This window comes from Rana temporaria, chromosome 4 (assembly GCF_905171775.1).
Source record: "Rana temporaria chromosome 4, aRanTem1.1, whole genome shotgun sequence".
Classification (NCBI taxonomy): domain Eukaryota; kingdom Metazoa; phylum Chordata; class Amphibia; order Anura; family Ranidae; genus Rana; species Rana temporaria.
The window spans coordinates 214640611-214667167 of record NC_053492.1 but is presented as its reverse complement, the minus strand read 5'-3'; the positions used below and the strand labels follow the sequence as shown (position 1 = coordinate 214667167).

The following is a 26557-nucleotide window of genomic DNA, read 5'->3' as shown; positions in this document are numbered from 1 at the left end:
TTCCGAAGTGATTTATTTTATTTTTTTTAATTTTTTTTGTGCTGCTGTAGCACCTTTAGCTTTGGGATTCTTGGGTCCTGGACAGTGAGTGGGTCAGCAACCTGTATGTGTACTTTTCACTGCCCACATGAAAGTTATTTTTATTCTCCCAAAATTGGACTTGAAACCTGTTGTGAGATGATATGTAGGCTACCATTGCAGATCTCCTACAGCTAGTTGCCTCACTGTTGTGCTGATCCTCTAGACATCAGAGACTGACATGCAACTAGCATGTTCAGGAGTGGGTCAGCAATGCTAGCCCATATACTCCCAAGGCAATCTTCATCTCCAGTTTGGGAATATTATACAGAGATCTTAATTGGAGAGCTGGTTGTCCCTTTACCCAAGCTGTTACCAAGGTTTGGTAGGTTTTATTACTTTCCACATATTGTGGAAAGCCAGTTGGAACCTTCCAGCTGCTTGTTAAAAGACCCAACCAGCAGTCCTATTATGTTAAGATTATGTTAACCTCTGTTTATTTCCAGGCTGGAGCTTTAGAATGCTTTAACCTCTTTCGGACTGGCTACTATACATATTTGGCTGGTCGTTCCCCTATTATTCCGGGAGGATGTACTAGTACATCTTCCGGGAGCTAAGCTCCTGTGATTGTACTGTGATTGGACACAGTGGATCACAGGCAAAAGGTACAGAGCCAATGGGAGCGGCTCTGTACCACATGATCACTGTGACAAACCAGAAGTAGCTAGCAGGCATGTGTCACTTTCTGGCCAATGATCAGAAAGCACAGTTTGCTGTCACACACAGATAAGAGAGACCCCTCTTGACCACCAGCCAGTACCAGTCAAATCCAGTACTGCACCAATAATAATACAAATCCACTGTCATTCCCCCCCCATTCCTCCATTTCTTAGCCCCATACTGTCTCAGATCTGACTTTTGAATTAAAAAGGTATTCATTAAAAAAAAACATACCTGTCATATTTACTGCTCTGTGCAGTGGTTTTGCACAGAGCAGCTTCAATCCTGTTCTTTTTGGGTCCCTCAACTGTGTGAGCCAAAGAGCAGAGAGAAACCCAGGAGAGACGCTGATCTCATGCACATCGCTGGCTAGAGATGGGGCTCAAGTATGTATAAGGTGGGGTGGGGAGCTGCATCCAAAAGATTTATTTACCTTAATGCATTATATGCATTAAGGTCAAAAACCTTCTGTCTTTAGAACCACTTTAACCCCTCTTCATCTCCATCTTCCCATTGGGTAACTAACAAAACTAACTGTCTCAAGACTCTTACAGAATTACAAGACTGTGCAGACCAACACGACACAGGGTGGTCTTTCTGAATTAAAGAAAAAAAAGTGTCAGGTAGAAATTCCAAGGAACTTGGGTGTTTTCTGATGTGCTGTCCTAGTACTCCTTCAGAAGCAAGAAAAGTAGGCAACTTTTAGGGTAGAAAATGCAAAACGGAGAACACGGAGTCCTGAAAGAAATAGTATGGACCTACAGAGCCCTGTTCTCAGCATCACTTGGTCTGTCTGGGATTACCTAAAAAGATGGAAGTAACTGAGACGACCTAAGTCCACACAAGAACTTTGGTTAGTCAACCTAATGCTGAGTTCACAAAAAAATGATGTGCATAGGTACCTAGGAGAATTGATGCAGTTTTAAAGGGAAAAGGTAGCTACACCAAATATTGATTTTAGTTAGGATTTTTTTCTGTTTATACATTTTAAGGGTAGAAATAGAAATTGACAAATAGAAACTATTCCCCACTTTACAGCATTTTTCAAACAGTAATACATTTTTGCACATAAGGGGGCATGGCCATGACACTTGGCACTCACAGGAAATGGGTTGAATGCTGCTGTATGTCATTGAATCCAGAAGAGGAGTGAGTGTGGGAGGAAGAGTGACAGAGAAATTATATTTTGTAGCTTTATTGTTTATTTTCACTGGAGCATGGCTACTAAATTTAAAATAAAATGTTAGGCCTCTTGCACATGCATGTTTCTAGCCATGTCATATTTTTTTTTTTTTTTTTTTTACAGAACTAACCGCAAGTTCATTATAGTGCTTTTCTAATTTGGTGTTTTTGATTATGTTTCAGACCCACGGGTGAAAGGATGGTTCATGTTGGACAATTATGTTCCCACCTTTATATGCACTGTCCTGTATTTATTTATTGTATGGATAGGACCAAAGTACATGCAAAACAGACAGCCCATTTCATGTAGAGGAATTTTACTGGTTTATAACCTTGGACTGACTCTGCTCTCCCTGTATATGTTTTATGAGGTAAGATCTTTAAACATTCATAACTACTGGACAACCTTTACTGTGAATTGTATGCTAATTAATGTTATTGAAGTGGACCTTTACTCAAATCTCAGTCTTACAAAGATGGATTTTTAGTTTGGACCTGATCAGACACTTTTGTCCTCGATCCTATCCATAAAACGCAAATTCCCCATCAATCTGACATATTAGATCGGATGACAGTTGGATGGAAATGGACAGGCAGTCTGTTTCCATCCAATAACCCGTAAAGGACAGCGGGCTATGTTCATGCCACTCTGCATAAGCAGAGCAGACACAGACCTGTCATCCCCGCTGAGCAGGCGGAGGCCGTCCATCTGAAAGAGGCTTTATTGCCTTGTTTACTAATTTGCGAGAAACTATGGGTTTGATTTACTAAAACTGAAGTGTGCAAAATGTGGTGCAGCTATACATAGTAACCAATCAGCTTCTAGGTTTTTATCAACGCTTAACCAGTTGTACTGTGGCAGGTTGGCTCTATTACGCAAATCGGTCATTCTTCATCACTTAGTGTAATAGATAGCAGGCACGCCCCTGGAGCCTGTGCTCGTGGCAAGCGGGCGCAATGTCTGTCGGCCACCCGCGACCGCTCCACACAGAGGCAGAACGGGGATCTGCCAATGTAGACATGGCAGATCCCTGTCCTGACAGGAAAGCTGAGAGTGATCGTCTGTTCCTAGTGATTAGGAACAGCGATCTCTCTCCTCCTCCAGTCAGCCCAGCCCCCATACAGTTAGAAACGCCTCCCATGGAACACATTTAACCCTTTGATCGCCCCTGGTGTTAACCCCTTCCCTGCCAATGACATTAATACAGTGAGTGCATTATACTGCTAAAACAAAGCTCTATTTGTGGGAGAAAAAGGACGTCAATTTTGTTTGGGTACAATGTCGCACGACCGTGCAATTGTCAGTTAAAGCGATGCAGTGCCGTATCACAAAAAATGCCCTTCAGGTTCTTAAGTGGTTAATTGAACGAGCTGAAGTTAGAAGCTGATTTACAATGCACAGTTGCACCAGATTTTGCACTCTCCAGTTTTAGTAAATCAACCCCAATATGTAGTCTTTTTAGAAAACTTTTGATTACAACTTTGAAGAACTTTCTTCTGCAGTCCAAGCTAACACAGTCCATAGACGCTAGATTATATTCTTTGCAATGACTGCAGCCTAAACATGGAAGTTAGTTTCGTTCAGGTTCCTGCACTGATGGTCCTAGCTCAGGTGATCAATGCGATTGAGAAAAATGCATTTTGGACATGACCTGTGAGTTTTGCCAAGATTGCTTACTGCCCATAGACATACAATTCTACTGTTTCCAAATGAAAGTAATTTTCATCATGTTAATTGACCTTTTGACCTGTGGCTGTCTTTCCTCTGTGGCTGTTTTTCCTCTGTGGACAGTAGTCCATTAATGTGTTCCACACCTCTGCTTAAAGGGGCTGTAAAGGTTAATTTTTTATTTTCTAAATCGGTTCCTTTAAGCTAATGCATTGTTGGTTCACTTACCTTTTCCTTCGATTTCCCTTCTAAATGTTTTTTTCTTTGTCTATCTATCTCTCACTTCCTGTTTCTCCTCAGTAAACTTGCCCCCATCATCCGAGCCGTTCTGGCTGGGGGTTAGTCAGCCAAAACAGTTTACTGAGGAGGAACAGGAAGTGAGAAATTCAGACAAAGAAAACAAAGAAAAAAAACATTTAGAAGGGAGATGGAAGGAAAAGCTAAGTGAACCAACGATGCACTAGATTAAAGTAACCTATTTAGAAAATAAAAGACGAACCTTTACAACCCTTTAATCGATTATGTGGCTCTTGTTTAAAGTCACATTCCATACTTTGGACCCACCTTGTCTGGCATTTTCAGCTCTCATCATATCATTTAAAAGGGGGTGTAGCCTGAATATTGATAGCTATTTACATGTATCTTATTGCAGCTGTAATAATGAAGACAGCTGCTAAGTTCCTGTACTGGTCAATCTTTGCTTTCATTCTATATCTCCATAGACTGCAAGGGTTTGCTCAGCCTAGGTCATTACCTCTGGCCTGTGTGTCAGGGAAATTACATTTTATATCACACTACATAAAATCCCTGCAATTGTCCTCTATACTTAGCACACTTAGCCCCCATACCCCCCCCCACCTCCTGTTTACTTGTCATGCCATACCTGAAGTCACACTGACATGCAGCTTTGAAATTGTGCGATTTTAAGTGAAGTCCTGCGATTTTAAAGCCGCATTCAGTGATAACGTAGACTAAAACTACTGCAGTGGGGTGAATGGACAGTGCTTTTAGATGTGTTTATAAAAGGACAGTCGGGTGTGCTTTATTGATTGAGGTGGCTAAACCATACACATGTGTGTTTTGTTGCCAGTGTATTGACCAGTAAGTGATTGAGCATAGGTTGAATTTTATTGCCTTAGCAAGTGGTTATCATACATTGAATTCCTCTGTGCTTCAGTGAAGCTTTTCACACTATTTTACTTTATCATAGGAAACCATTCCCCCAAGTGCCAGCAGAATGCATGCACTCCAGATAAACAAATATATGTGGAATTTGTGATTTGGAAACACAGTGTTCTTTGTTGCCAGACTACTGAGGACCACATTACTTAATCTCCTTAGCTGTACAGTGTGTGCTCTCTAATCTACCTCAAAAAGATACACACGCTTTTACATTTAGCTGTAGAAACAGCTCTGTGCTTGCAGAGTACAACAGATCTGAAACATGCTTGTATGTCCTAGGCTGGCATTACATTTGTGCAGCAGTCCTTGTATTGTAATGAGCTAGTCTGGATTATGTCATTTTCCAGTGGCAGATTACTAGCAGAACACTAGTAGGTTTGTTTACATTGAATCTATCAAGACAGGAATTATATGGAAACTGCTGATGTGGTCTTCTTTTAAAATGTGCATGAGCCTTGGTTGTCATGTTTGTTCATTCTTTACTGCTTAGTCACTTACCTGATACAAGTGTTTGTATGTCTGGTGTTTTAACACTTGAATTGCATGTGCTTGTTTCAACCAAGTAAGTTATCCAGTAGTGAAGGAATAAAAAGGATAACAGCCATGTAGCTTTAACCTTCAAAGACATTTCTGCAGCGGGAGCTCCCCTTTTCTATCCTGACAAAAGAAAGCTGTTTATAAATGTTAGGTACTTTAGTATTGGTATATGTTGTGAGATGATTTATGATTGGTAGTTGGTGTTATTGTACTGGGAAATGCACTCCTAAATATATTATAACAATCCGATTTCAATAGTTGAATCAAATTTATATTGTCATGTCTTTATATCTGATTTTATACAAGCATCATTTTACCGACATATTTTACATAGGGGTGCAACGAATGGAAATTTTGGTGCCGAAACTGAAAATGCAGGATGCACTTTGCCAGGAAAACGAAATTGACAGTTCAATTTTATATATATATATATATATATATATATATATATATATATATATATATATATATATATATATATATATATATATATATATAATTGTATTATATTCGACTTTTTAATTACTGTAATATCATCAATTTAAATTAGTATTAATTTATTGTTGGCCATTATTGTCACCTTTAGTGCAAGAAAAGCTGAACAAAAATATAGTCTGCAGTCTCTGACCATCTCTTGTATCATGTCCTCAGTCTCTGACCATCTCTTGTACCAGTCCTCAGTCTCTAACCATCTCTTGTATTATGTCCACAGTCTCTGACCATCTCTTGTATCATGTCCACAGTCTCTAACCAAATCTTGTATCATGTCTGCAATCACTTACTTAAACACACTGCTAATAGTATTAGCAACATTTTCATTTGGTGCACCTCTAGCAGACATGATACAGGAGATGGTCAGAGACTGCAGACATGATACAAGAGATAAATGCAGCCCTGCCAGTGTCTGTCAGGTGCGACCCCGCCAGTGTCTGTCAGATGCAGCCTCGCCAGTGCTCGTCAGATGCAGCCTGCCTGTGCCCGTCAGATGCAGCCTGCCTGTGCCCGTCAGATGCAGCCTGCCTGTGCCCGTCAGATGCAGCCTGCCTGTGCCCGTCAGATGAAGCCTGCCTGTGCCCGTCAGATGAAGCCTGCCTGTGCCTGTCAGATGAAGCCTGCCTGTGTCTGTCAGATGAAGCCTGCCTGTGTCTGTCAGATGAAGCCTGCCTGTGCCCGTTAGATGCGGCCTGTCTGTGCCAGTCAGATGCAGCCTCTCACCAGTGCCCATCAGATGCATCCCCTCACCAATGCCGGATAAAAGTGGTGATCTCCTGTTGTGTCACAGAGCTGGATTTGAATTACAATAACAATATCCAGCCTCCTGGGATCACGTGATTTGATCAGTGTGCCATCTATCACAGGTGGCAGGACATTGTTACTACGGCCCAGACAAATAAGCTCCCTGACACAGGGAGATCGCCGCTCTGCAATGAGAGGAGGAGGGAGGGGAGGACAGGACCTTGAGTCCATTCAGACACAGAGCTGTGGTTAGGCCCCCCCCCCCCTCTCTCCTGATTGGCTAACTGACTTTGACAGCAGCAGAAGCCAATGGCGCCACTGTTGTGTCTCAGCCAATCAGGACGGAGAGTCCCAGACGACTGAGACACTCGTGGACATTGCTGGACAGAGATAGGGCTCAGGTAAGTACTAGGGGGACGAGAGGGGCTGCTGCATACAAAGGGCTTTTTATCTTAATGCATAGAGTGCATTAAGAAAAAAAAATCGGCCTTTACAACCCCTTTAAAGCAGACCTTGCAATAAACATGCAAGGACCACTTAACAAACCCCCCTTTACAATATATATACATATTATATATAAAATAGTTTTTTTAAGAAAACATTTAAAAATACAAGTAAAACCTTGGATTGCAAGCATAATTAGTTCTGGAAACGTGCTTGTAATCCAAAGCACTTGTATATTAAAGCAATAAGAAATAATGAAAACTTGGATGATTTGTTCCACAACCATTTATTCATATAAAAATTATTACAGTAATACAAAAATACAGTATAAAGTGTACTGTAAAAACAAATTAACCTGCACTTCAGAAGAGAGACGGTTCACACTGCCATGACCTGAAAGTCGGCACGACTTTGCCAGGCAACTTCAGAGAATTCCTGGGTAATCTTCCTGTGATGTCGGATCCAAATCACTTCAATTTAAAAAAGGATCCAACTTGGTGGCAACATCCATTAAAGTCTATGGGCGCAAGTCGAATAGAAGTCGGCTTGAAGTAGTACTAATAGTGCTAATTAAAACGTCTCTCATTCACTAAAGTGGGATATCACTATCATGCGATTTGGAGTCTTACAAGTTGGATCCCAAGTTGCAGCAGTGTGAACCGAGCCTTATACTCAGTTATGATGTGACGCTACGTGTATTGCAAGAATTTGCTTGTTTATCAAGTTAAAATATATGACATTTTTTTTCTTGTAAAACACTTGCAGACCAAGTTACTCGCAATCCAAGGTTTTACTGCAGTCACCTTGGACCTCACTTCCTAGTGGCACTGATGATGGCATGGTGCCTCAGTGCTCCTAGGTGCTCAAGATTCCATGAGAATGCACTCCTGAACATTTCTATGATAAGTTACTGCTCTGACTAAATTTGGATCTCCACTTTAGATATTGAGTCTTCTAAGTAAAAGGTTGTACATCAAAGGAGGGAAAAAAAGGAAGAAAGAAAGAGATCCTGAAGGGCCACCTACTGGTTCAGAAGGATAATGCAAAATATGAATATACAGTTTTTCATATTTACATGACTAAAAATATGTGTATATATATCTATATAGATATAAATTAGCATAATAAATACATTGGGCCGGATTCAAAGAGATTTGCGCATTTATTACGGAGGCGCAGGGCAACGATTTTGTCCTGCGCCCCCGCAATTTTTTTGTGCTGCCCTCGATTAACGGAGCATAAGCTCCGTAAATTGCGCGGGCGCGCCGGCAAAATGCCCGGCGCAAGAGCACGCAATTTAAATGATCCCGTAGGGGGCGGGAATCATTTAAATTGGGCACGTTCCCGCGTAGAGCGCATGCTCCGTCGGGAAAGTTTCCCGACGTGCATTGCGGCAAATGATGTCGCAAGGATGTCATTTGCTTCAAAGTGAACGTGAATGGCGTCCAGCGCCATTCACGATTCACTTACGCAAACTACGTAAAATTCAAATTTTGCGACGCGGGAACGACGGGTATACGTAACATGGGCTGCCCCTGCTAATAGCAGGGGCAGCCTTGCGCGAAAACCGCCGTACGTAAACAACGTAAATTGCGTACGCAGGGCTCGCGCAACGTTGTGAATCGGTGTTAGTATGCAATTTGCACTGGAGGGGTGGGGGGCAGATAAGCAGAGCTTTCACTTTTGGGTGGAACTCCGCTTTAAGCTAACGACACCCCATAAATTGGTCCCAATCTAATTTTGCACAGGAATGTGTTGCGATTTCCACACTGCATGAGTGTGAACCCAGGCTAAATCTGAAATATTTCAAGCTTTGCAAAAGACCAAAGATATCATAAGATGACCGCATACCAATAGAGGTGGACAACCCTATGGCTTCCCCACCTCATACATTATTTCTAATATTTCACAATAATCAGTTGATTAGATACAGCTCCAAATTGGAGATAAATTATTACAAAACAGACATGTCTTTGAGCCATACATGTATCCATGGAGAGTGTACTGTTGAAGTTGCCCTTTGCTGCTGTAATTCTGGAATCAGGTCTTTGGATGAGGACAAAAGTGCACTTGGCTGAGCTATTATCATCATGATGTGACTACTGACTAAAGTACACTTGATCAGTCTGAGCAAATATGAACAGGATCAGTCTAAAAAAAACAGCTTTGTCAACAAATACACAAGGATACATCAAGCTTACATTAAAAATGATACATTATAACTGAGCTCAGTGTTTTCCATTTCCACCTCTCTCTGCCCATTCCTACACTGTCTTCTGCTCGCACAGTGAATAAAATTCACAATTCTAAAAACATCATACAAAGCCATCCACAACTGCCCTCATCTACATCTAAATTACCAACCTCATCTCAAAATATCACCCATGCCATGTTTTTTGCTCCTTTCAGGCCTATCCCTTCCTCTGTAGCTTCAATCAAGCTTTTATCCAACAACTAAACTTTTACTTTTTCCTTCAACTCGTTCCCACACAGTTATTTCCTCCTTGCCCCACCTTATTCGATTATAAGGTCACATGAGCAGGGCCCTCCTAATCCTCTTGTCTTGAATTGTAGTGTAACTGTACTGTTGCTCTTTATATTGTAAAGAATTGCACAAACTGGCTCTATATAAATCCTGTATAATATTAGAAATAATATAATAATAGTAAGCTGCAATAATGCACAAAATAGGAAATATCAAAAGGATATTTTGAGCACATTTCTCAACAGCCATACAAGCATTAGACCCCTTTCACACTGAGGCGGTTTTCAGGCATGTTAACGCTCTTAAAGCACCTGAATACTGCCTCCCATTCATTGCAGGAAAAGTCCTGCAAGCAGCATCTTTGTAAGAGGTCATGGTCTTGAAAGCGCTGCAAAACTGGACTTTTTACCTTGCTAACGACCGGGCGCTGCAGTGTGAAAGCGGTCTTACTGAAAGTAGACATGGTGCATTGTGTCATTTAAAAAGTACATGTGATGAGACTAGATATATATAGAACACATAACTTTTTTCTTTATTTAGTATGAAACCTACAGTGAATCGATGATACATTTAGGCCTCGTACACACGACCGAACATGTCCGCTGAAACATGTTCGGTCGTCTGTACTGCCGACCGGACCGTTTTCCAGCGGACATTTGTCCAGCCGACCGTCTTCCGGCGGACAAAAATTTCTTAGCATGCTAAGAAACTTGTCCGCTGGAACGATGTCCGCCGGACATGTCCGATGGTCAGTATGACCAATCGGACATGTCCTCTGGCCCGAGAACCCGCGCATGACGTTTAAGTGATTCGACGCATGCGTGGAAGCATTTAACTTCCGTGTTCGCGCACGTCGCCGCGTCATCGTCGTCATCACGTCGTCGTCACGTCACCGCGTATTCTGTCCGCGCGGATTTTGGTTTGATGGTGTGTACAACCATCAGACCAAAATCTCCGAGCGGACATGTCAGATGAAAACGGTCCGCGGACCGTTTTCATTGGACAGATCCGGTCGTGTGTACGAGGCCTAAGGCATGGGAGTCCATCACTGGTAGTTTTCATCTATTAGCTTTGATATAGGGAATGTTTAGCTTGTGTGGTAGATGCTTTCTTAAGTTTGGACGCCAGTCCAAACTGTGGTATTTGGGCTTGGCAGGCCAAATTTATTGGAATAAGAGGAAAGTAAAATCAAGTAAATAAAGTAAAATCATCAGGTTTTCCCACACAGGGGCTTCAGTTTCACACAGGAAAACAGGTAACAAAAAAATGCAGAGCTACCTGGCTCCATCTTTAGCAGCACTTCTGCTCTTGCACTCATCTGTCTCCCAGGCCATCTCACCAACTCTCCTGACTCACCCAGCCCTTTAGTTACAGCTCACGGCTGTACCGGCCCACTCATGGCCTCTCACTCCTCAGAGATTTACACATTCCTTCAGTCCCCTGGACTCTGCTAGTTGCCTCAGCTCTCCCAACTCTCTTGGGTCACATGTGCTAGTTCCTGCCAGGGATGACCAATGGATCTGGTAGGTCTTCCACAAGGCTCCAATCATTCAATCCAGGACAATATGTATAGGTCCCTTTAGGGGCTTGGAGGCACACCATCATGGATCGGGAGTGAGGCTCATGCCTCAAACACACGACCGGTTTTCCCAGCGGGAAAACTGCCATGTTTGCATTCGGTCGGGAAATATGGGCAGTGTGTATGCTCCATAGCAGTTTTCCCGACAGAAACTGTGAGCAAAAAAAATGAGAACTCGATTTTTTTTTTTCCCGCCGCGATTCTATTGTTTTTTTTGCTCGCCAGTTTTCCTATGGGAAACACTGCGAGGGAGCATACACACGGTTTTCCCGACCAAAGCTGTCATGGCAGTTTTCATGTCAGGAAAACCGACCGTGTGTAGACAAGGAAAAGCAACCAAGCAGGTTCTCGGTTTTCCCGGCTGACTTTTGACCGCCGGGAAAACCGATCGTGTGTAAGAGGCATCATAGGAAGAAAATGACTGGCAGTAGTGTGATACCTTTAGAGGCAATCTTCTTTATTAAAATATATTGCACTTGCATAAATACAGATGTATGTCATAATAAAACATCACTAGGAACTGCGACTCTCCATTTTTTTTTTTCACACTTCTGGGTTAGTACCCACACTGGAAGTGACGTCACCCAGCTCTGCCAATATTGTGCTGGGTGGCTTGCTATGGGGGCACACAGAGAAGAGCAGGTGCCGGTGTGGGACCCAAGAAGAGGAGGATTGGGGCTGCCCTGTGCAAAACCATTACACAGAGCAGCTAAAGATAACATATTTGTTATTTTTTTTTATTTTTTTTATCTACCTTTTAATATAACTTTAATGTACTTTCCCTGGCTCGTTTTGCCATTTGGCAATATGTGTGATAGGGTCAGGAATATTTGCATCTTATACTCTATTCTTGCATCAAATTGCAAGTATTGTAAAATTACTATGATTTGCTTTGTATGAGTAGACTGTAATTATGACATAACGACACTGTAATTAAAGGTGCAGCATGTAGTACCTTATGTTCAGATAAATACAGCTTTGCAGATTAGCAGAATGGTTGGTGAGTTAAAAAAAAAAAAAAAATGAATATATAGCTCCAGCATGCTAATGAAGAAAAGGTATATTTAGGAAAGTTGCGTGTTTTGTCCATAAACTGATGGCTACAGAAAAGAGGAGAAAGTTAACTGTGTGAACAAAAGTTCATTTTAGTTTGATATAGTTGTCAGGAATGTCATAAAAACATGGAAGAATTTTTTTTTTTTTTTATAGTTTGGAAAATGTAAATGTAGAACTGTTTCCATAGTCAAATTTAAAATGTTATCTTGCCTTTCACATGAATATCCCAAGGCTGTGAAATCATTACAGGGCCGGTTCACACCAGAATGCAGGTGAAGGAGCTGGCATTGTGATCTGCATGCAAGTGCCAATGTATTGTTATTGGCACCCCAAACGCACATTGCAAACGCAGTGTGTTTGCAGGAACCAAGTTGCATGGTACCGCAGTGCCATGCAGTTTGTTGTACTTTTTCCACTGTCCAGTGAAAATGAATGGGCTGTCAAAATGCATCGCACGCGACCCTGGGGTGAAGCGGCCCCCAGTAATTTATTACCAGTCATTCCAGACTCCTGCACTATCTTTATTTTGATTTAGATTTTTTTACTGCTTCAGGCAGAGAAGTGACGTGTTTACTCTTGCACACTGCAGGAGTGGCTCAGTTGCAGTTGATATAATCTTCAGGCCAGGGCTGCATAGGTAGTATCTGATTTGCACCACTAAATTCTTCACTAACATTACAGTATTCACAATGTTGCAGTGTGATAACGTGGGCATTACCGCAATGCACAGTAAGGCTGCATTCACACCTAGGCGTTTTCACGCCAGACGACCGCCGCTATTACAGCCTGCAATACGCTGGAGGGGTGATTTTACATTGTCGGCTATGGAGATGGTTCACGCCGAAACGCCTGAAGCTCAAAACAAGTCCCGGACCCTTTTTTTTGGGCGGCTTTGGCGTTCGGGCATAGCCGACAATGTTAAAATCACCCCTCCAGCAAAAAACAAGACAAAAAACGACGCGTTTTGTCGCCGCAAATCGCGGGACAAAGCGCCTATTTTATGTCGCCGCAAATCACCTACGCAAAGGTGTGAATTCAGCCTAACACACATTGGTGCAGTGCCATGCCTTTCATTCTAAATATATAAATATACCCAAGTATAGCTGCTCAACCTCCTTAATCCACTTCAGCCATAAGGAAATGCCAGTGCCCAGTTAAAGTTCCTGTCAAACCATACACAGTGCAATTAGTAATGAAAGTGTTGGACAAGGCTCCGAGTCCTCAACCTTTATCAAACCAATAGAAAACCATACACTATGAAGCTTCAGCCATGAATGGACCTAATCACAGCTAACTGTCATACAAAATCGAACTTATGATTATACCCTTTTGCTCTATGGTTACAACAAACCCTAAATAAAATTCCCAACACAAAGTGCTTCTTTCAACTGCAAAAATGTTGTACAGCGCTGAAAATTTATACATTTACCCCAAAAAACCTTGAAACCCCCAAATATCAATAGGATAATGAATATTGTCCAAATCACACAAAAAATACAGTATAAATCAATAGCAGACCACACTCAGTTCAATACAGATCAATGTGAAAACGTGACAGAGTTCAATGGTGTGTAGTCAAATTTTCCTCCACCATTATTACCAAAAGTATTGGAACACCTGCCTTTACACTCACATGAACTTTATTGGCAGTCTTAGTGTGTAGGGTTCAATATTGAGTTGGCCCACCCTTTGCAGCTATAACAGCTTCACCTCTTCTGGGAAGGCTGTCCAAAAGGTTTAGGAGTGTGTCTATGGGAATGTTTGACAATTCTTCCAGAAGTGCAATTGTGAGATCAGGCACTGATGTGGATGAAAAGGCCTGGCTTGCAGTCAGCGCTCTAATTCATTACAAAGCTGGTCTCTCTATCTCACTCATTCATGTCTTTATGAACCTTGTTTGTGCATATATATGTTTAACTGCTTGCCGGCAAGTGGTTAAAGGGTAACTCCACTTTCGTGGAAACATAATTTCCTGCTTGTGTGATCAGCTTTCCGATTTTTCCAGAAGTCTACACTAAAACCTCGTACAAACGACCAGTTTTCCCGTCGGGAAAACTGCCATGACAGCTTTTGGCCGGGAAAACTGGCCATAGCAGTTTTCCGGACAGGAAAACCGCCGGGAATTGCAGCAAGAAAAATGAGAACATGTTCTCTTTTTTGCTGCCGCAATTCCCAGTGGTCTTTTCCCGGGCAGTTTCCCTATGGGAAACACTGCGGTGGAGCATACACGCGGCCGGGATTCCCGGCGCTTTGTGTGCGCTATTAACCCCTTCCTTGGCCGCTCTTAACGCCGACGTTCCCACTGCTTCAGTGTGAAGGTGCCCTTAGGCCCCGTACACACGACCGAGTTTCTCGGCAGAATTCAGCCAGAAACTCGGTCGGAGCCGTATTCTGCCGAGAAACCCGGTCGTGTGTACACTTTTCAGCGAGGAAGCCGACGAGGAACTCGTCGGGCCGAAAAGAGAACATGTTCTCTATTTTCTCGTTAGTCAATGGGAAAAGTCGGCCCGCCGAGTTCCTCGGCGGGTTCCACACTGAACTCGACGTGTTTGGCACGTCGAGTTCCTCGGTCGTGTGTACGGGGGCCTAAGATAAGTCAAATTTTTTTTTATTTTTTGTGAGATACTCCCAATAGGAAATCACGTCTAAAGAGATGCAGGCCCAGCAACGTTCCTCATTAGTGCCCTGCAGGTGCTGCAGCTAATTGATAATTATGAAACCACTCCCTTTTTAGATTCACTTTTCCACATGGACACAAACACACAGGGATATTTCGGAATAACAAGAGGTAGGAATCTGCAACAAAGTTTTTTAAAATCCTTGTAATGTACATACTGTAGATCACCCAAAGAGAAGTGTTTTTTTTTTCTCAACAAAAGTGGAGTTTCTCTTTAAGAATGAATGCACCTCGACTGTTGAGGTAGAGGGTGGGTGAGTGATGTGAGCGGATAAGGTTACCTTCTTGTGGAGTACGTGACTTATTGTGATGCAGGCTTATACAATGAATATCCCCGGAGAAAGTGAGACCTGTCTTTTTGTTTTCTACGTGGTGATGGGTGCTAGCAGTACTGCCACCTGTTCCTCTTGCAATGCAGATTGCGTTGACTGACTGTATGTGTGACTGGTATAGGAGCTGTGAAACTTTTCCCCCTTTTTAATTTTTCCTGCGATATCAGTTTTTTTTTTTCTCTCTCTTTTTTTATTTCTTAAGCCTCGTACACACGACCGAGTTTCTCGGCAAAAACCAGCAAGAAACTTGCTGGGAGATATTTTTTTGCCGAGGAAACCGGTCGTGTGTACATTTTCGTCGAGGAAACTGTGGAGAAACTCGACGAGCCAAAAAGAGAGCAAGTTCTCTATTTCCTTGACGGGAATGGAGAAACTTGCCTTGTCGAGTTCCTCGACAGCCTAACAAGGAACTCGACGAGGAAAATTATGTGTTTCGCCCATCGAGTTCCTCAGTCGTGTGTACGAGGCTTGATATATTCCGACTTTCTGTTTTGGATTTTTTTTTACTTTGTTTCTTCTCAATAAGTTTCCCTGAGTTGAGGAAAGGGGGAGAAAGAATTGGTTGTGATATGGTACAGCACTATGAATGGCAATGTCAATAATTGTGTTTGGGTACAGTATACCTCATTCAGTAACCTTTTGTGCGAGAAGAGAAATGTGTTAGGATAAAGCCTGTACCCGGTATTCTTTCTGCTGCACAATGTAATGTGTATGTTTGCAATCTTGTATGGTTCTTTTTTCAATAAACACCTTTTCTGATTTAAAAAAAGAATGAATGCACCATGTAGAGCTTTGACAAGTGTTGGTGTACACAATGACATGCATCCTATGCATTAAGGTGAAAAAACACCTGGCTGTCACGGACCCCCCAGCCCCCCCATTTTACTTACCTGAGCCACTTCACCTGCTCTGCGCATCCCCCGGTGTCCTCTTCTCCACGGAGTCTTGCATTGATTGGATAGATTGATAGCAGCATAGCCATTGGCTCCCGCTCCTGTCAATCAAATCCAATGTCTATGGACGCCGAGTGTATGACACGGGAGCGTGCCAGCAAGCTAACCCCCTTGAGATAGAGCTTCCCAGAGGGGGTTAGCTCTTGTGGGGAGGAGCCGCGAGAGCTGCCGTGGGACCCCAGAACACCAGGATCGGGGCTACTCTGTGCAAAACAAACTGCACAGTGGAGGTAAGTATAACATGTTTGTTGTAAGGGTTTATTTAAAAAAAATAACCCCTTTAACACAAAGCACATTGAATTGGCATTAGGTCTCATTCAGGTGGGCATAGTGCAGCGTATGCCCATGTTTTCCCACATGTGGATGCACAGGTATTCCATGCAGTCCCATTCATGTCAATTGGAACGCACAGCTACATGGACAGAATTGGTGCTCCCTATTGGTCATCTGTTTGCCTTGCCCTGATTGTAGACTGTGTGCGTTCAGGGCCATGCACCCGCACAGCTGACAGATTGGGAGCAGCAGCTGTGTATGTGCAGCCATTATGTCCCGATTGACATGAGTAGGACTTTCTGTGCAATGGAACACCTGTGCATCACTGTGTGGACAAGAACAGCCCTGGCAGGGCATATGCTATAGTACTCCCATATGAACGACCCCTTAAATGCTCTGTGTACTAGTAAGTCATTTACCATTTGGCTGGTAGAGTAGGGACTTGGCAGAAAGAGATCAATTTCAAAACAGATGGAAAGCTGAGAAGAACTCTCTAATGGAATCCTAAACAAAACAAAAACATTCTTTGGACTTACACTGTAAATCTGTTCCTGTCCTCACCACCCAGTGAGTCACTGAAGTCAACCAGGAAATACTGAACGTCTGATCCCAGTCCTGCATACATGTTTTGGCCAGTGACTTGCTAGATACTGAAAACAAGATCAGGAACAGCCCTGAAGCCTGTACTATTAAAGACGGGTAGTGGAGGCTGCCATGTTTTTATCCTTGCAAGTTCTCTTTTGAAGCACTACTGTCTGTCAGGTTATAAAGAGGCCTTGTTGTGCTTTGAAAGCCATGCAGTATTTCCTGTTGCAATCAGCATATAAAGCTTGTTACCACAACATTGCGTTTGTTATTTGACTTGCTTATGAAGACATCCATCAGCCCCTATTTCGGCTAACATAGGGCCAGATTCACAAAAGAGATACGACGGCGTATCTCCTGATACGCCGTCGTATCTCTGTGATCCGCCCATCCTAACTATGCGGCTGATTCATAGAATCAGTTACGCATAGATAGCCCTAAGATCCGACAGGTGTAATTGAATTACACTGTCGGATCTTAGGATGCAATTCTATGCCGGCCGCTAGGTGGCGAGGCCATTGCGGTTGGCGTAGAATATGCAAATTACTAGTTACGGCGATCCACGAACGTCCGCGATGCCCGTCGATCTAAATTTACGTTGTTTCCGTCGAGATACGCGTCGTAAAATTAGGGCTACCTCCTAGGTATTCTAAGCAATGTTAAGTATGGCCGTCGTTCCCGCGTCGAAATTTAAAACATCACGTCGTTTGCGTAAGTCGTCCGTGAATGGCGCTGGACGCCATTTACGTTAACTTCTAAACAAATGACGTCCGTGCGACGTCATTTAGCGCAATGCACGTCGGGTAATTTTCCCGACGGAGCATGTGCAGTACGTTCGGCGCGGGAACGCGCCTAATTTAAATGGTGCCCGCCCCATTTGAATTAGGCGGGCTTGCGCCGAGCGGATTTACGTTACACCGCCGCAGGTAAGAGCTTTGTGAATCAGGCACTTACGCTGTAAACCTGCGGGGGTGTAACGTAAATGGGATACGTTACGCTGCCGTGGAGCAACGTAAATGTATCTGAATCTGGCCCATAGTATTTAATATCTGTAAGGTTGTAAAGCAGTTGTCTGCATTCATTTATGTTCCTAAATGGGCAAACTCACAAATGTTTGTGTAGATGTAATACATGTTAAAGTGGAAGTAAACTTCCATCACTGAATTTTACCTATAGGCAAGCCTTTAATAAGGCTGACCTATAGGTAGTGTAAATATCTCCTAGGCTTCATGTACTGCTCCTAAATGATTAAACTTGACAGATAGTAACCCACGTTTAAAACGTCCATTTTGTCGGATTTACATGCCGCGCTTAGAAGCGTTTAAAAAAATATATATATTTAAATGGCCAAAAACGAAAAACGCCTATAAATGAAATGCTGCTAAATGCGGGTTACCGCGTTTAGCAACGTTTAGCTGCGTTTGGTGTCTGAAACTTGGAAATCTTCTGCGTCTGAACCCATTTTTGTGCTTTTAAAGAAACGCTGTTAAATGCAACTGCCTAAAAACGGCAATAAACGAGACTGTGTTCATGGTCACATAGGATAACATTGAATGAGTTCAGGAGCAGTTGAAAAAAGCATCCAACTGCCTCTGAACATATGTTTAGCAGCGTCCCATGTACATGGGGCCTTAGCAGCGTCCCGTGTACATGGGGCCTTAGCAGCGTCCTGTGTACATGGGGCCTAAGTTGTGTTTTCTGTAAACATCTATGGGCAGGGAGCAATGCCACAGGCTGATAGCTTCCATGCCACATGGCATTGAGGCAGTAATTGCTGCAAAAGGGGTCCAAACCAAGTACTGAGTACATATGCATGCTTATACTTTTCAGAGGTCCGATATTGTTCTATGTACAATCCTTGTTTTATTGATTGCATGTAATATTCTAATTTTCTGAGATTGTGGATTTGGGGTTTTCATGAGCTGTAAGCCATAATCATCACAATTATGACAAATCACGGCTTGAACTATCTTGCTTTGCATGTAATGAGTCTATCTCATATACTAGTTTCACCTTTTAAGTTGCAATAGTGAAATAAATGAACTTTTGCGCAATATTCAAATTTTTCAAGTTTCAACTGTATACCTTTAAATAGTTTTTTTATTGCTAGGGTGGTCATATTTATGTTGTATTATAGCTGCTGTCTAACCAGCCCCCTCCATTTAGCACATTTACACAAAGGAATATCTTTATACATTTTTATCTGGCTCTGGCATTTATGTTTCTAGAAGAGTGCTACAAGTTCAAGTAGTTGAACACTTAACACTTAAGCCAGGAAATGCTCCAATTATCCTCTTGTTGATTAAAATCACGAGATTACATTTTTAAACAGGCTGAAATAGACTTTAACCACTTCACCCCTGGAATAATTTACCCCCTTAATTAGCAGGTAATTTTTTGCAATACGGCACTGCGTCGCTTTAACTGACAATTGCGCGGTCGTGCAACGTTGTACCCAAACAAAATTTATGTATTTTTTCCCCCCACAATTAGAGCTTTCTATTGGTGGTATTTGATCACCTCTGCGGTTTTTATTTTTTGCGCTATAAACTAAAAATACATCTGCTATAATACATATCCAAAAAAAAATATATAAAAACAAATTAATTCATCAGTTTAGGCCAATATGTATTCTTCTACATATTTAAACGTATGTTAATTGGTTTGCACAAAAGTTAAAGCGTCTACAAAATAGAGGATAGATTTATGGACTTTTATTTTGTTTTCTATGTTTTTACTGGTAATGGCGGACCAGTTTCAGCAGACATGTTCGGTCGTGTGTACAAGGCCTAAGGGACGATCAAAGAGGCTCAGTAAGAAAACACAGAGATCGCTGTTCCTGATCACTAGGAACAGCAGATCTCCATGTTGTCCCCTGTCAGAATGGGGATCCGCCTTGTTTACATAGGCAGATCCCCGTTCTGCCTCTCTGTGGAGCGATTGCGGGTGGCGCGCCCACAGTATATATTAGATGAAACGACATACAGGTATGTCGTTTTGCACAATAGAGCCAACCTGCCGCAGGATATGTACTGTGGCTGGTCGGCAAGTGGTTAAAGCTTAAAGCGTTTGTTAGCCCATAAATAAAAAGATCCTGTTTCTTTTAAAGCATGTTATACAGTACAATGCTTGTGCTGTGTCATTTGGCCCCATGTAACACCTGAAATACCTGGCTGATCCTGCCAGTTTCTGCCCTCCCCTTTGTAAACTGACCACAGTTCATGACTGCTGAGCCCTGACACTGTGGTCAGTTTACATGCCTCCGTCATCCGCAGCTCTGCTCTCCCCTGTCCTCCTCTGTTTTCTCCCCCCTCCCTGTCTGTCAGCTTGTGACAGTGCCCGCCCCCACAACTTCTGCTGCTCAGATAACACTTATATTGTCATACTATCAGCACTGTGTCCTAATCCTGTGTGAGTTGTTTATATATTAAAAAAAGCTGATTATACTTAATTTCACAGTGCCTCTCAGCGATCATGTGACCGGCCGTCTCTCTCTCTCTCTCTCTCTCTCTCTCTCTCCTCTCCTCTCCTTTTCCCCTCCCGGGTGAGGTCAGTGGGGAATCTCAGCCCCGCCCCCTGCAGCTGTCAGACGGGGAAATAAGAGAGCTAGAGCCGGTCACGTGTTCGCTGAGAGGTGCTCTGAAATGAGGTATAATCGGCTCTTTCTTTATTAATCACTCACTCAGGGACACAGGATTAGGACAATGCGCGGATAGTATGAAGATGTGAAAGTGGCTTAACAACCACTTTAAAAGCAGAGAGTAGCAATTATATCATGGGAAGAAGGCTGCACCATCAACCTAATACACTAATAGACAAAATATATCTCCCATGGGACTTTGTTGCAGCAATAGAAATCACACAATTACAAATTGGTGTATAAAAAGTGAAAAAAAACTTTTATTGAACAACAGATTTAAAATTGATTTAAAATCATATACCATTCCTACAATATACATATACTGCAGGGATACGTGATTTTTTTTAAAATAAATTGCCTATCCACCAAGTTAATCCAACGCGTTTCAACTTATATAAAGTCTTCATCAGGGAATAAGGAAGTGGAAGCAACCCTACATACATCGAAGAAGCAAAAGAAAATGCATAATGAAATTTATATTACATTTTACCAGATTGTACATGATTTTACTATTTTTAGTGATTTTCTCTTTTACATCAGCACTAGGATGGTACTTACAATTAATATTTATATATTCTTAGCAAGCACTAAGCTTTGGTTCACAACCACTGTGGCTTTAAAATTGTGCTACTTCAGCATGATTTCAAAGCTGCCCGATCAGTACGATTTGGATCTCTGAGATCTTTTTCAAAGTCACAGCGACGACAATTTGAATGTTTTTATTGCCGCAGTTTTGAAATGTCAAATTGCATAACAAATTGCATTGGGGTGAATCAGGACTAAATAATCTTTAAACGCAACATGACAAAATTTACAAACATGCGGGCTGCCTGTTATCACAGAAGAGACATACTTGCTTGCAGTCTTCTATGGCATGTAAACTGAGCTGCCCATGTGTAGGTCAGTATACATTGCCAGCGTGGTCACTGACAGACTCCTGCATATGCATATGAGTTACATCATCCAGAACCAGCCATTCAAGACAACCAAAAAGCAGCACCTAAAAAGACAAGGGAGAAGGGACCCCTCATGGTTGTTAGACCACTGGAGAGAGGTAAGTATTGTGACTTTACAGTAGTTCTCAAGTCCTCACTGACCCCTGTACCTGCAGACACTGTTGCAGATGCGATTATTGCTATAGCCGCTAACAGTAATCACTGTGTTCTGGCAGTGACGGCTTTCCCCGCCCCTGCCAGGAGAACACAATAGCTTTGCGGGATGCATTCCCCTATCAACACTAACTGTGCTGATGGGTGAATCAATCGCTCAGTCTATGGCTGGCCTCAGGTATTGGAGATACAGCAGCTGTATAGACGGACAAAGCCATACATCTGAGTTTGACGTGCATTTAAGGCCCCATGCACACGAGACGCTGGTAAACGCGTGTTCAGAGGCATTTGGACAGCTTTTTCAACTGCCCCTGAACACATTCAATGTTATCCTATGTGTCCATGCACACAGTCAAGTTTTTCTGCGTTTTTCGGCAGTTGCGTTTATGCTCGTTTTTTCAGAAGCAAAAAAATGGGTTCAGACGCAAAAGTTTTCGCGTTTCAGACGCTAAACGCGGCAAAAAGCCGGTACCGCGTTTTGCCGCGATTTCATTTATAGGCGTTTTTAAAGGTGACCTATTTTTTTACATCTAAAACATCTTACATCTTAGAAATCTAAAAAATGATGACAAATGGTGAAAAACCATTAAAAAAACATAAAAAAACTGTAATTGCTTGCATTGCATTGTGGACAATCCACAACTTGTGGCAGGTGATGTGGCCAGGTGAGGTGGCCAGTGGACAATCCACAACTTGTGGCAGGTGACATGGCCAGGTGATGTGGCAAGTGGACAATCCACAACTTGTGGCAGGTGTCGTGGTCAGGTGACGTGGCAAGTGGACAATCCACAACTTGTGGCAGGTGACGTGGCCAGTTGATTTGGCAAGTGGATAATCCACTTGTGGCAGGTGACGTGGCAAGTGGACAATCCACAACTTGTGGCAGGTGACGTGGCAAGTGGACAATCCACAACTTGTGGCAGGTCACGTGGCCAGTTGACGTGGCAGGTGACGTGGCCAGTGGACAATCCACAACTTGTGGCAGGTGACGTGGCCAGGTGATGTGGCTAATGGAGAATCCACAACTTGTGGCAGGTGACGTGGCCAGGTGACGTGGCCAGTGGACAATCCACAACTTGTGACAGGTGACGTGGCCAGGTGATTTGGCAAGTGGATAATCCACTTGTGGCAGGTGACGTGGCAAGTGGACAATCCACAACTTGTGGCAGGTGTCGTGGTCAGGTGACGTGGCAAGTGGACAATCCACAACTTGTGGCAGGTGACGTGGCCAGTTGACGTGGCAGGTGACGTGGACAGTGGACAATCCACAACTTGTGGCAGGTGACGTTGCCAGGTGACGTGGCCCGTGGACAATCCACAACTTGTGGCAGGTGGCGTGGCCAGATGACATGGCAAGTGGACAATTCACAACTTGTGGCAGGTGACGTGGCAAGTGGACAATCCGCAGCTTGTGGCAGGTGATGTGGCAAGTGACACGCTAAATACAAGTACACTGCTGCTCTTTCAGTTGCTACTTACTCTGGTCTCACAAAATGGCTGAAATGGTTAAATAATACTGTTTTTTGAGCTTAGGGGGGGTCTTATGATGTTTCTTAACTAAACGCTTATAAACGCAAACGCCGTGAAATTCGTGACAAAACGGGCGTTTTAAACGCCGTTTTTTGCTTTTGAAAACGTGTGTAGATGAGTTTGCATCTGCGTCTCGTGTGCATGGGGCCTAAGGGAGGTTGCCCAGCCCTGAACACACACTGTCTGTGTTCTGGACACCGTACCCATCCCTGCACTAACTTGGATGTGTCTGTACAGCCGCTGCATCTCTATTCAATAGTATAGACTGCCTGGACACAGTTCTAGGCTTCTCCAAACTTGTAAACAAACACCTCATTTATGCTGTATGAGCCTCAGTACCTGTGTAATTGGGGTCTTAGTTTGTTCACGTCAGTTCTTGGTATTTCATGTTCTCCTTTCTTCTGATGTACCTGCTGTGTTTACATGTGGGATTAAATGCCTGGCAGGCTGTCATGTCACTACTGGAGGGCAAGGGTAGCAGAAGGAGCCAAGTTACTAAAAGGAAACTGAATTTACATTTTGCTCCATGTAGCCTGCCGCTACCGAGGCCAGTGTGGTTTGTTTTAAGGCTGATCATAGGCAGTGCGAATTTCTCTCCTGGCAGGCAATAAATATGCACAATTCCCCCATCAACACAGACAGTATCGATTGGGGAATCGCTCCTGCCGAGCATTAAAATAAAAATGCCATAAAACTATCCCCTGTTTTGTAGACGCTATAACTTTTGCGCAAACCAATCAATAAACGCTTATTGCGTTTTTTTTTTACTAAAAATAGGTAGAAGAATACGTACCGGCCTAAACTAAGGGAAAACATGTTTTTTTATATATATATTTTTGGGTATATTTATTATAGCAAAAAGTAAAAAATATAGATTTTTTTTTAAATTGACGCTCTATTTTTGTTTATAGCGCAAAAAATTACAACCGCAGAGGTGATCAAATACCACCAAAAGAAAGCTCTATTTGTGGAAAAAAAGGACGTCAATTTTGTTTGAGAGCCACGTCGCACCACAGCGCAATTGTCAGTTAAAACGACGCAGTGCCGAATTGCAAAAAGTGGCCTGGTCTTTGACCAATGAAATGGTCCGGGCTGAAGTGGTTAAAGAACACACTTGAAGCCTGTTCATTGGGCAATGCAAGAGCAGCAGCAGCAGCACACTGATGAGCCACCACTCTTCTCACTTTGGTTCATTAGTCTTGGGTTTTGTTTTTGCATCTAACAAGATTTTTTGCAATGATTTCTGCATAATTATTGATACAAACATATACAACTACCGGTACTGAAAAATAAAATTATACTAGAAGGATACATATTTAGAGTTAGTTTAAAACACCAGTTTTTATTATTAATTTTATTTTTAATATTTGGACAAGAATGAGGGAAGCTGTGATATCTGGTCCTGCAGGTTTTTAAATACTGCCTCAAAGCTAATGTAAAAAGTTAATATGCTTGAGCTACATACAGTATAGTATGCTTGTATCCAAAGGCAATTAATCCATGCTGCCAACGCCTACAGCAAATGTAAGCTATGCATTCCAAGACTAATGTATAATGGAATGTTCCTTGTACCTATCCTCTTACGGTACAGAATAAAAAAAATGTATTTGGTCTGCTCAGATCATCATTTTCTGTGAATTTTGTATGCTGTGTGGTTTTTCCCTTAGGAGTCAAGTCATTTTTATCTTTAAGGGACTTTGACAGAATAGATTTCCCTTTTAGAAATAGAAATTATACAAATTGCACTTGTTAGGATGAATCAGTTGTGCAGGGTAGAACTCAATGCAGGCTTTCAGAGTAGATTTGGCATTAGATTAAGCTTATAACACTTTCATCTCTTTAGTTTCTTTGTCCAGAAAAGAACTCTGCTATATAATAACCTTTAAACTCATTCCATACCTAATTCCATATATCTTGCTTTATCCTTTGTACCGGTAAGTTGCCAATTATTAATTTACAAAACTATACGCAATCAAATTAAAGGGAATCTTTTATCAAGCAAACTGCCAGTGTGAGAAGCCTCAGACAGAAGCTGGAATTTAGTGACTTTGACTCCATACAAGTTCTGGGATAGTTAGTTTTAGCCCTACTGCCCTCAGTCTAGTTAGTCTGAGAATAAAAACTTTTTGATTTTTTTAGCATGGCTCCTTCTCGATTGACTTAATTTAGAATCTAGCCCTTCTGCTCTGCACTAAGGTTCCTACATGGAACTACAGCACCCAATTTGACCCAGTAAACAGCTTGGCCAACACCTGCAATATCCAGTCAGCAAATGTAAAGTTCATGGCACTTCCATCATTAAATAACCCAGTACACAGGTACAGGCTGCATTTGGTTAGTATGGGAGAGGGTAGTTGGTGGTATGCAGGTGGCAGATGGGGGTACAAGCACATAAGCCACTCACTGCTTGTTGTTTAAACTCCATTCAGGGCACAGTGACCATGTTACTAGTCTATTCGCCAACCCACCTATACTTACATTCCACAGTAACCTTTTTGGAGAAAAAAAATCATACCAGTCTCAGTTTTTTACAAATAATTATTCACAGGAGCTGGCAATCCATTGTTAAGCAAGAGCTTAAAGCGGAGCTCCACCCTAAGGTGGAACTCCCGCTGATTGGAACCCTCCCCCCTCCGGTGTCACATTTGACACCTTTTAGGGGGAGGGGGGTGCAGATACCTGTCTAAAGACAGGTATTTGCACCCACTTCCAGCCACACAGTCTCGGGCAGACTGCGGGCATGACGTCACCTCCCGTCCCGTCCCCCGTTGTGTTCTGGGAACACTCGGCTCCCAGTACACAGCGGGAGCCAATCAGCAGGCGTAGCGCGACTCGCGCATGCGCCGTAGGGAACCGGGCAGTGAAGACGGAGTGCTTCACTTCCTGGTTTCCTCACCGAGGATGGCAGGGGGCAGCAGAGTGATGATCGATCGCTCGTCCTCTGCTGCGGACGCCGCTGGACTCCAGGACAGGTAAGTGTCCTAATATTAAAAGTCAGCAGCTGCTGTATTTGCAGCTGCTGGCTTTTAATATTTTTTTTTCAGCGGAGCTCCGCTTTAAGTGGTTAAACATGTAACTAAATGTGTTACCTGTTCTGCACAATATACTCATGATTAGATGTTTTTTCTTGTGACAAGTACCATGCTTCGGGCATTGTTATTACATCTTAGAACTGTAGAAGACTTTTTTTTTTTTTTTTTGTGGTTTGAGATTAGCACGCTATGGGGGGTAAAACTGGTGCACACAGAATTTGGCTCAGCTCTGCATAGCAACCAATCAGCTTCCAGGATTTATTGTCAAAGCTTAATTGAACAAGCTGAGGTTAGAAGTTGATTGGTCACCATGCAGAG

The 26557-nt window shown here is 42.7% G+C and overlaps 1 protein-coding gene across 2 annotated transcripts in view; it reads left to right on the top strand.

The window, feature by feature from the left end:
- ELOVL5 (ELOVL fatty acid elongase 5) overlaps nucleotides 1–26557 on the top strand; it is a 91800-nt gene that overhangs the window by 27919 nt on the left and 37324 nt on the right. For both annotated transcript variants that reach the window (XM_040349827.1, XM_040349826.1), the window contains exon 3: nucleotides 2104–2291. In XM_040349827.1, the coding sequence (XP_040205761.1) occupies nucleotides 2104–2291 (188 nt within the window). The remainder of the gene's footprint in view (nucleotides 1–2103; nucleotides 2292–26557) is intronic.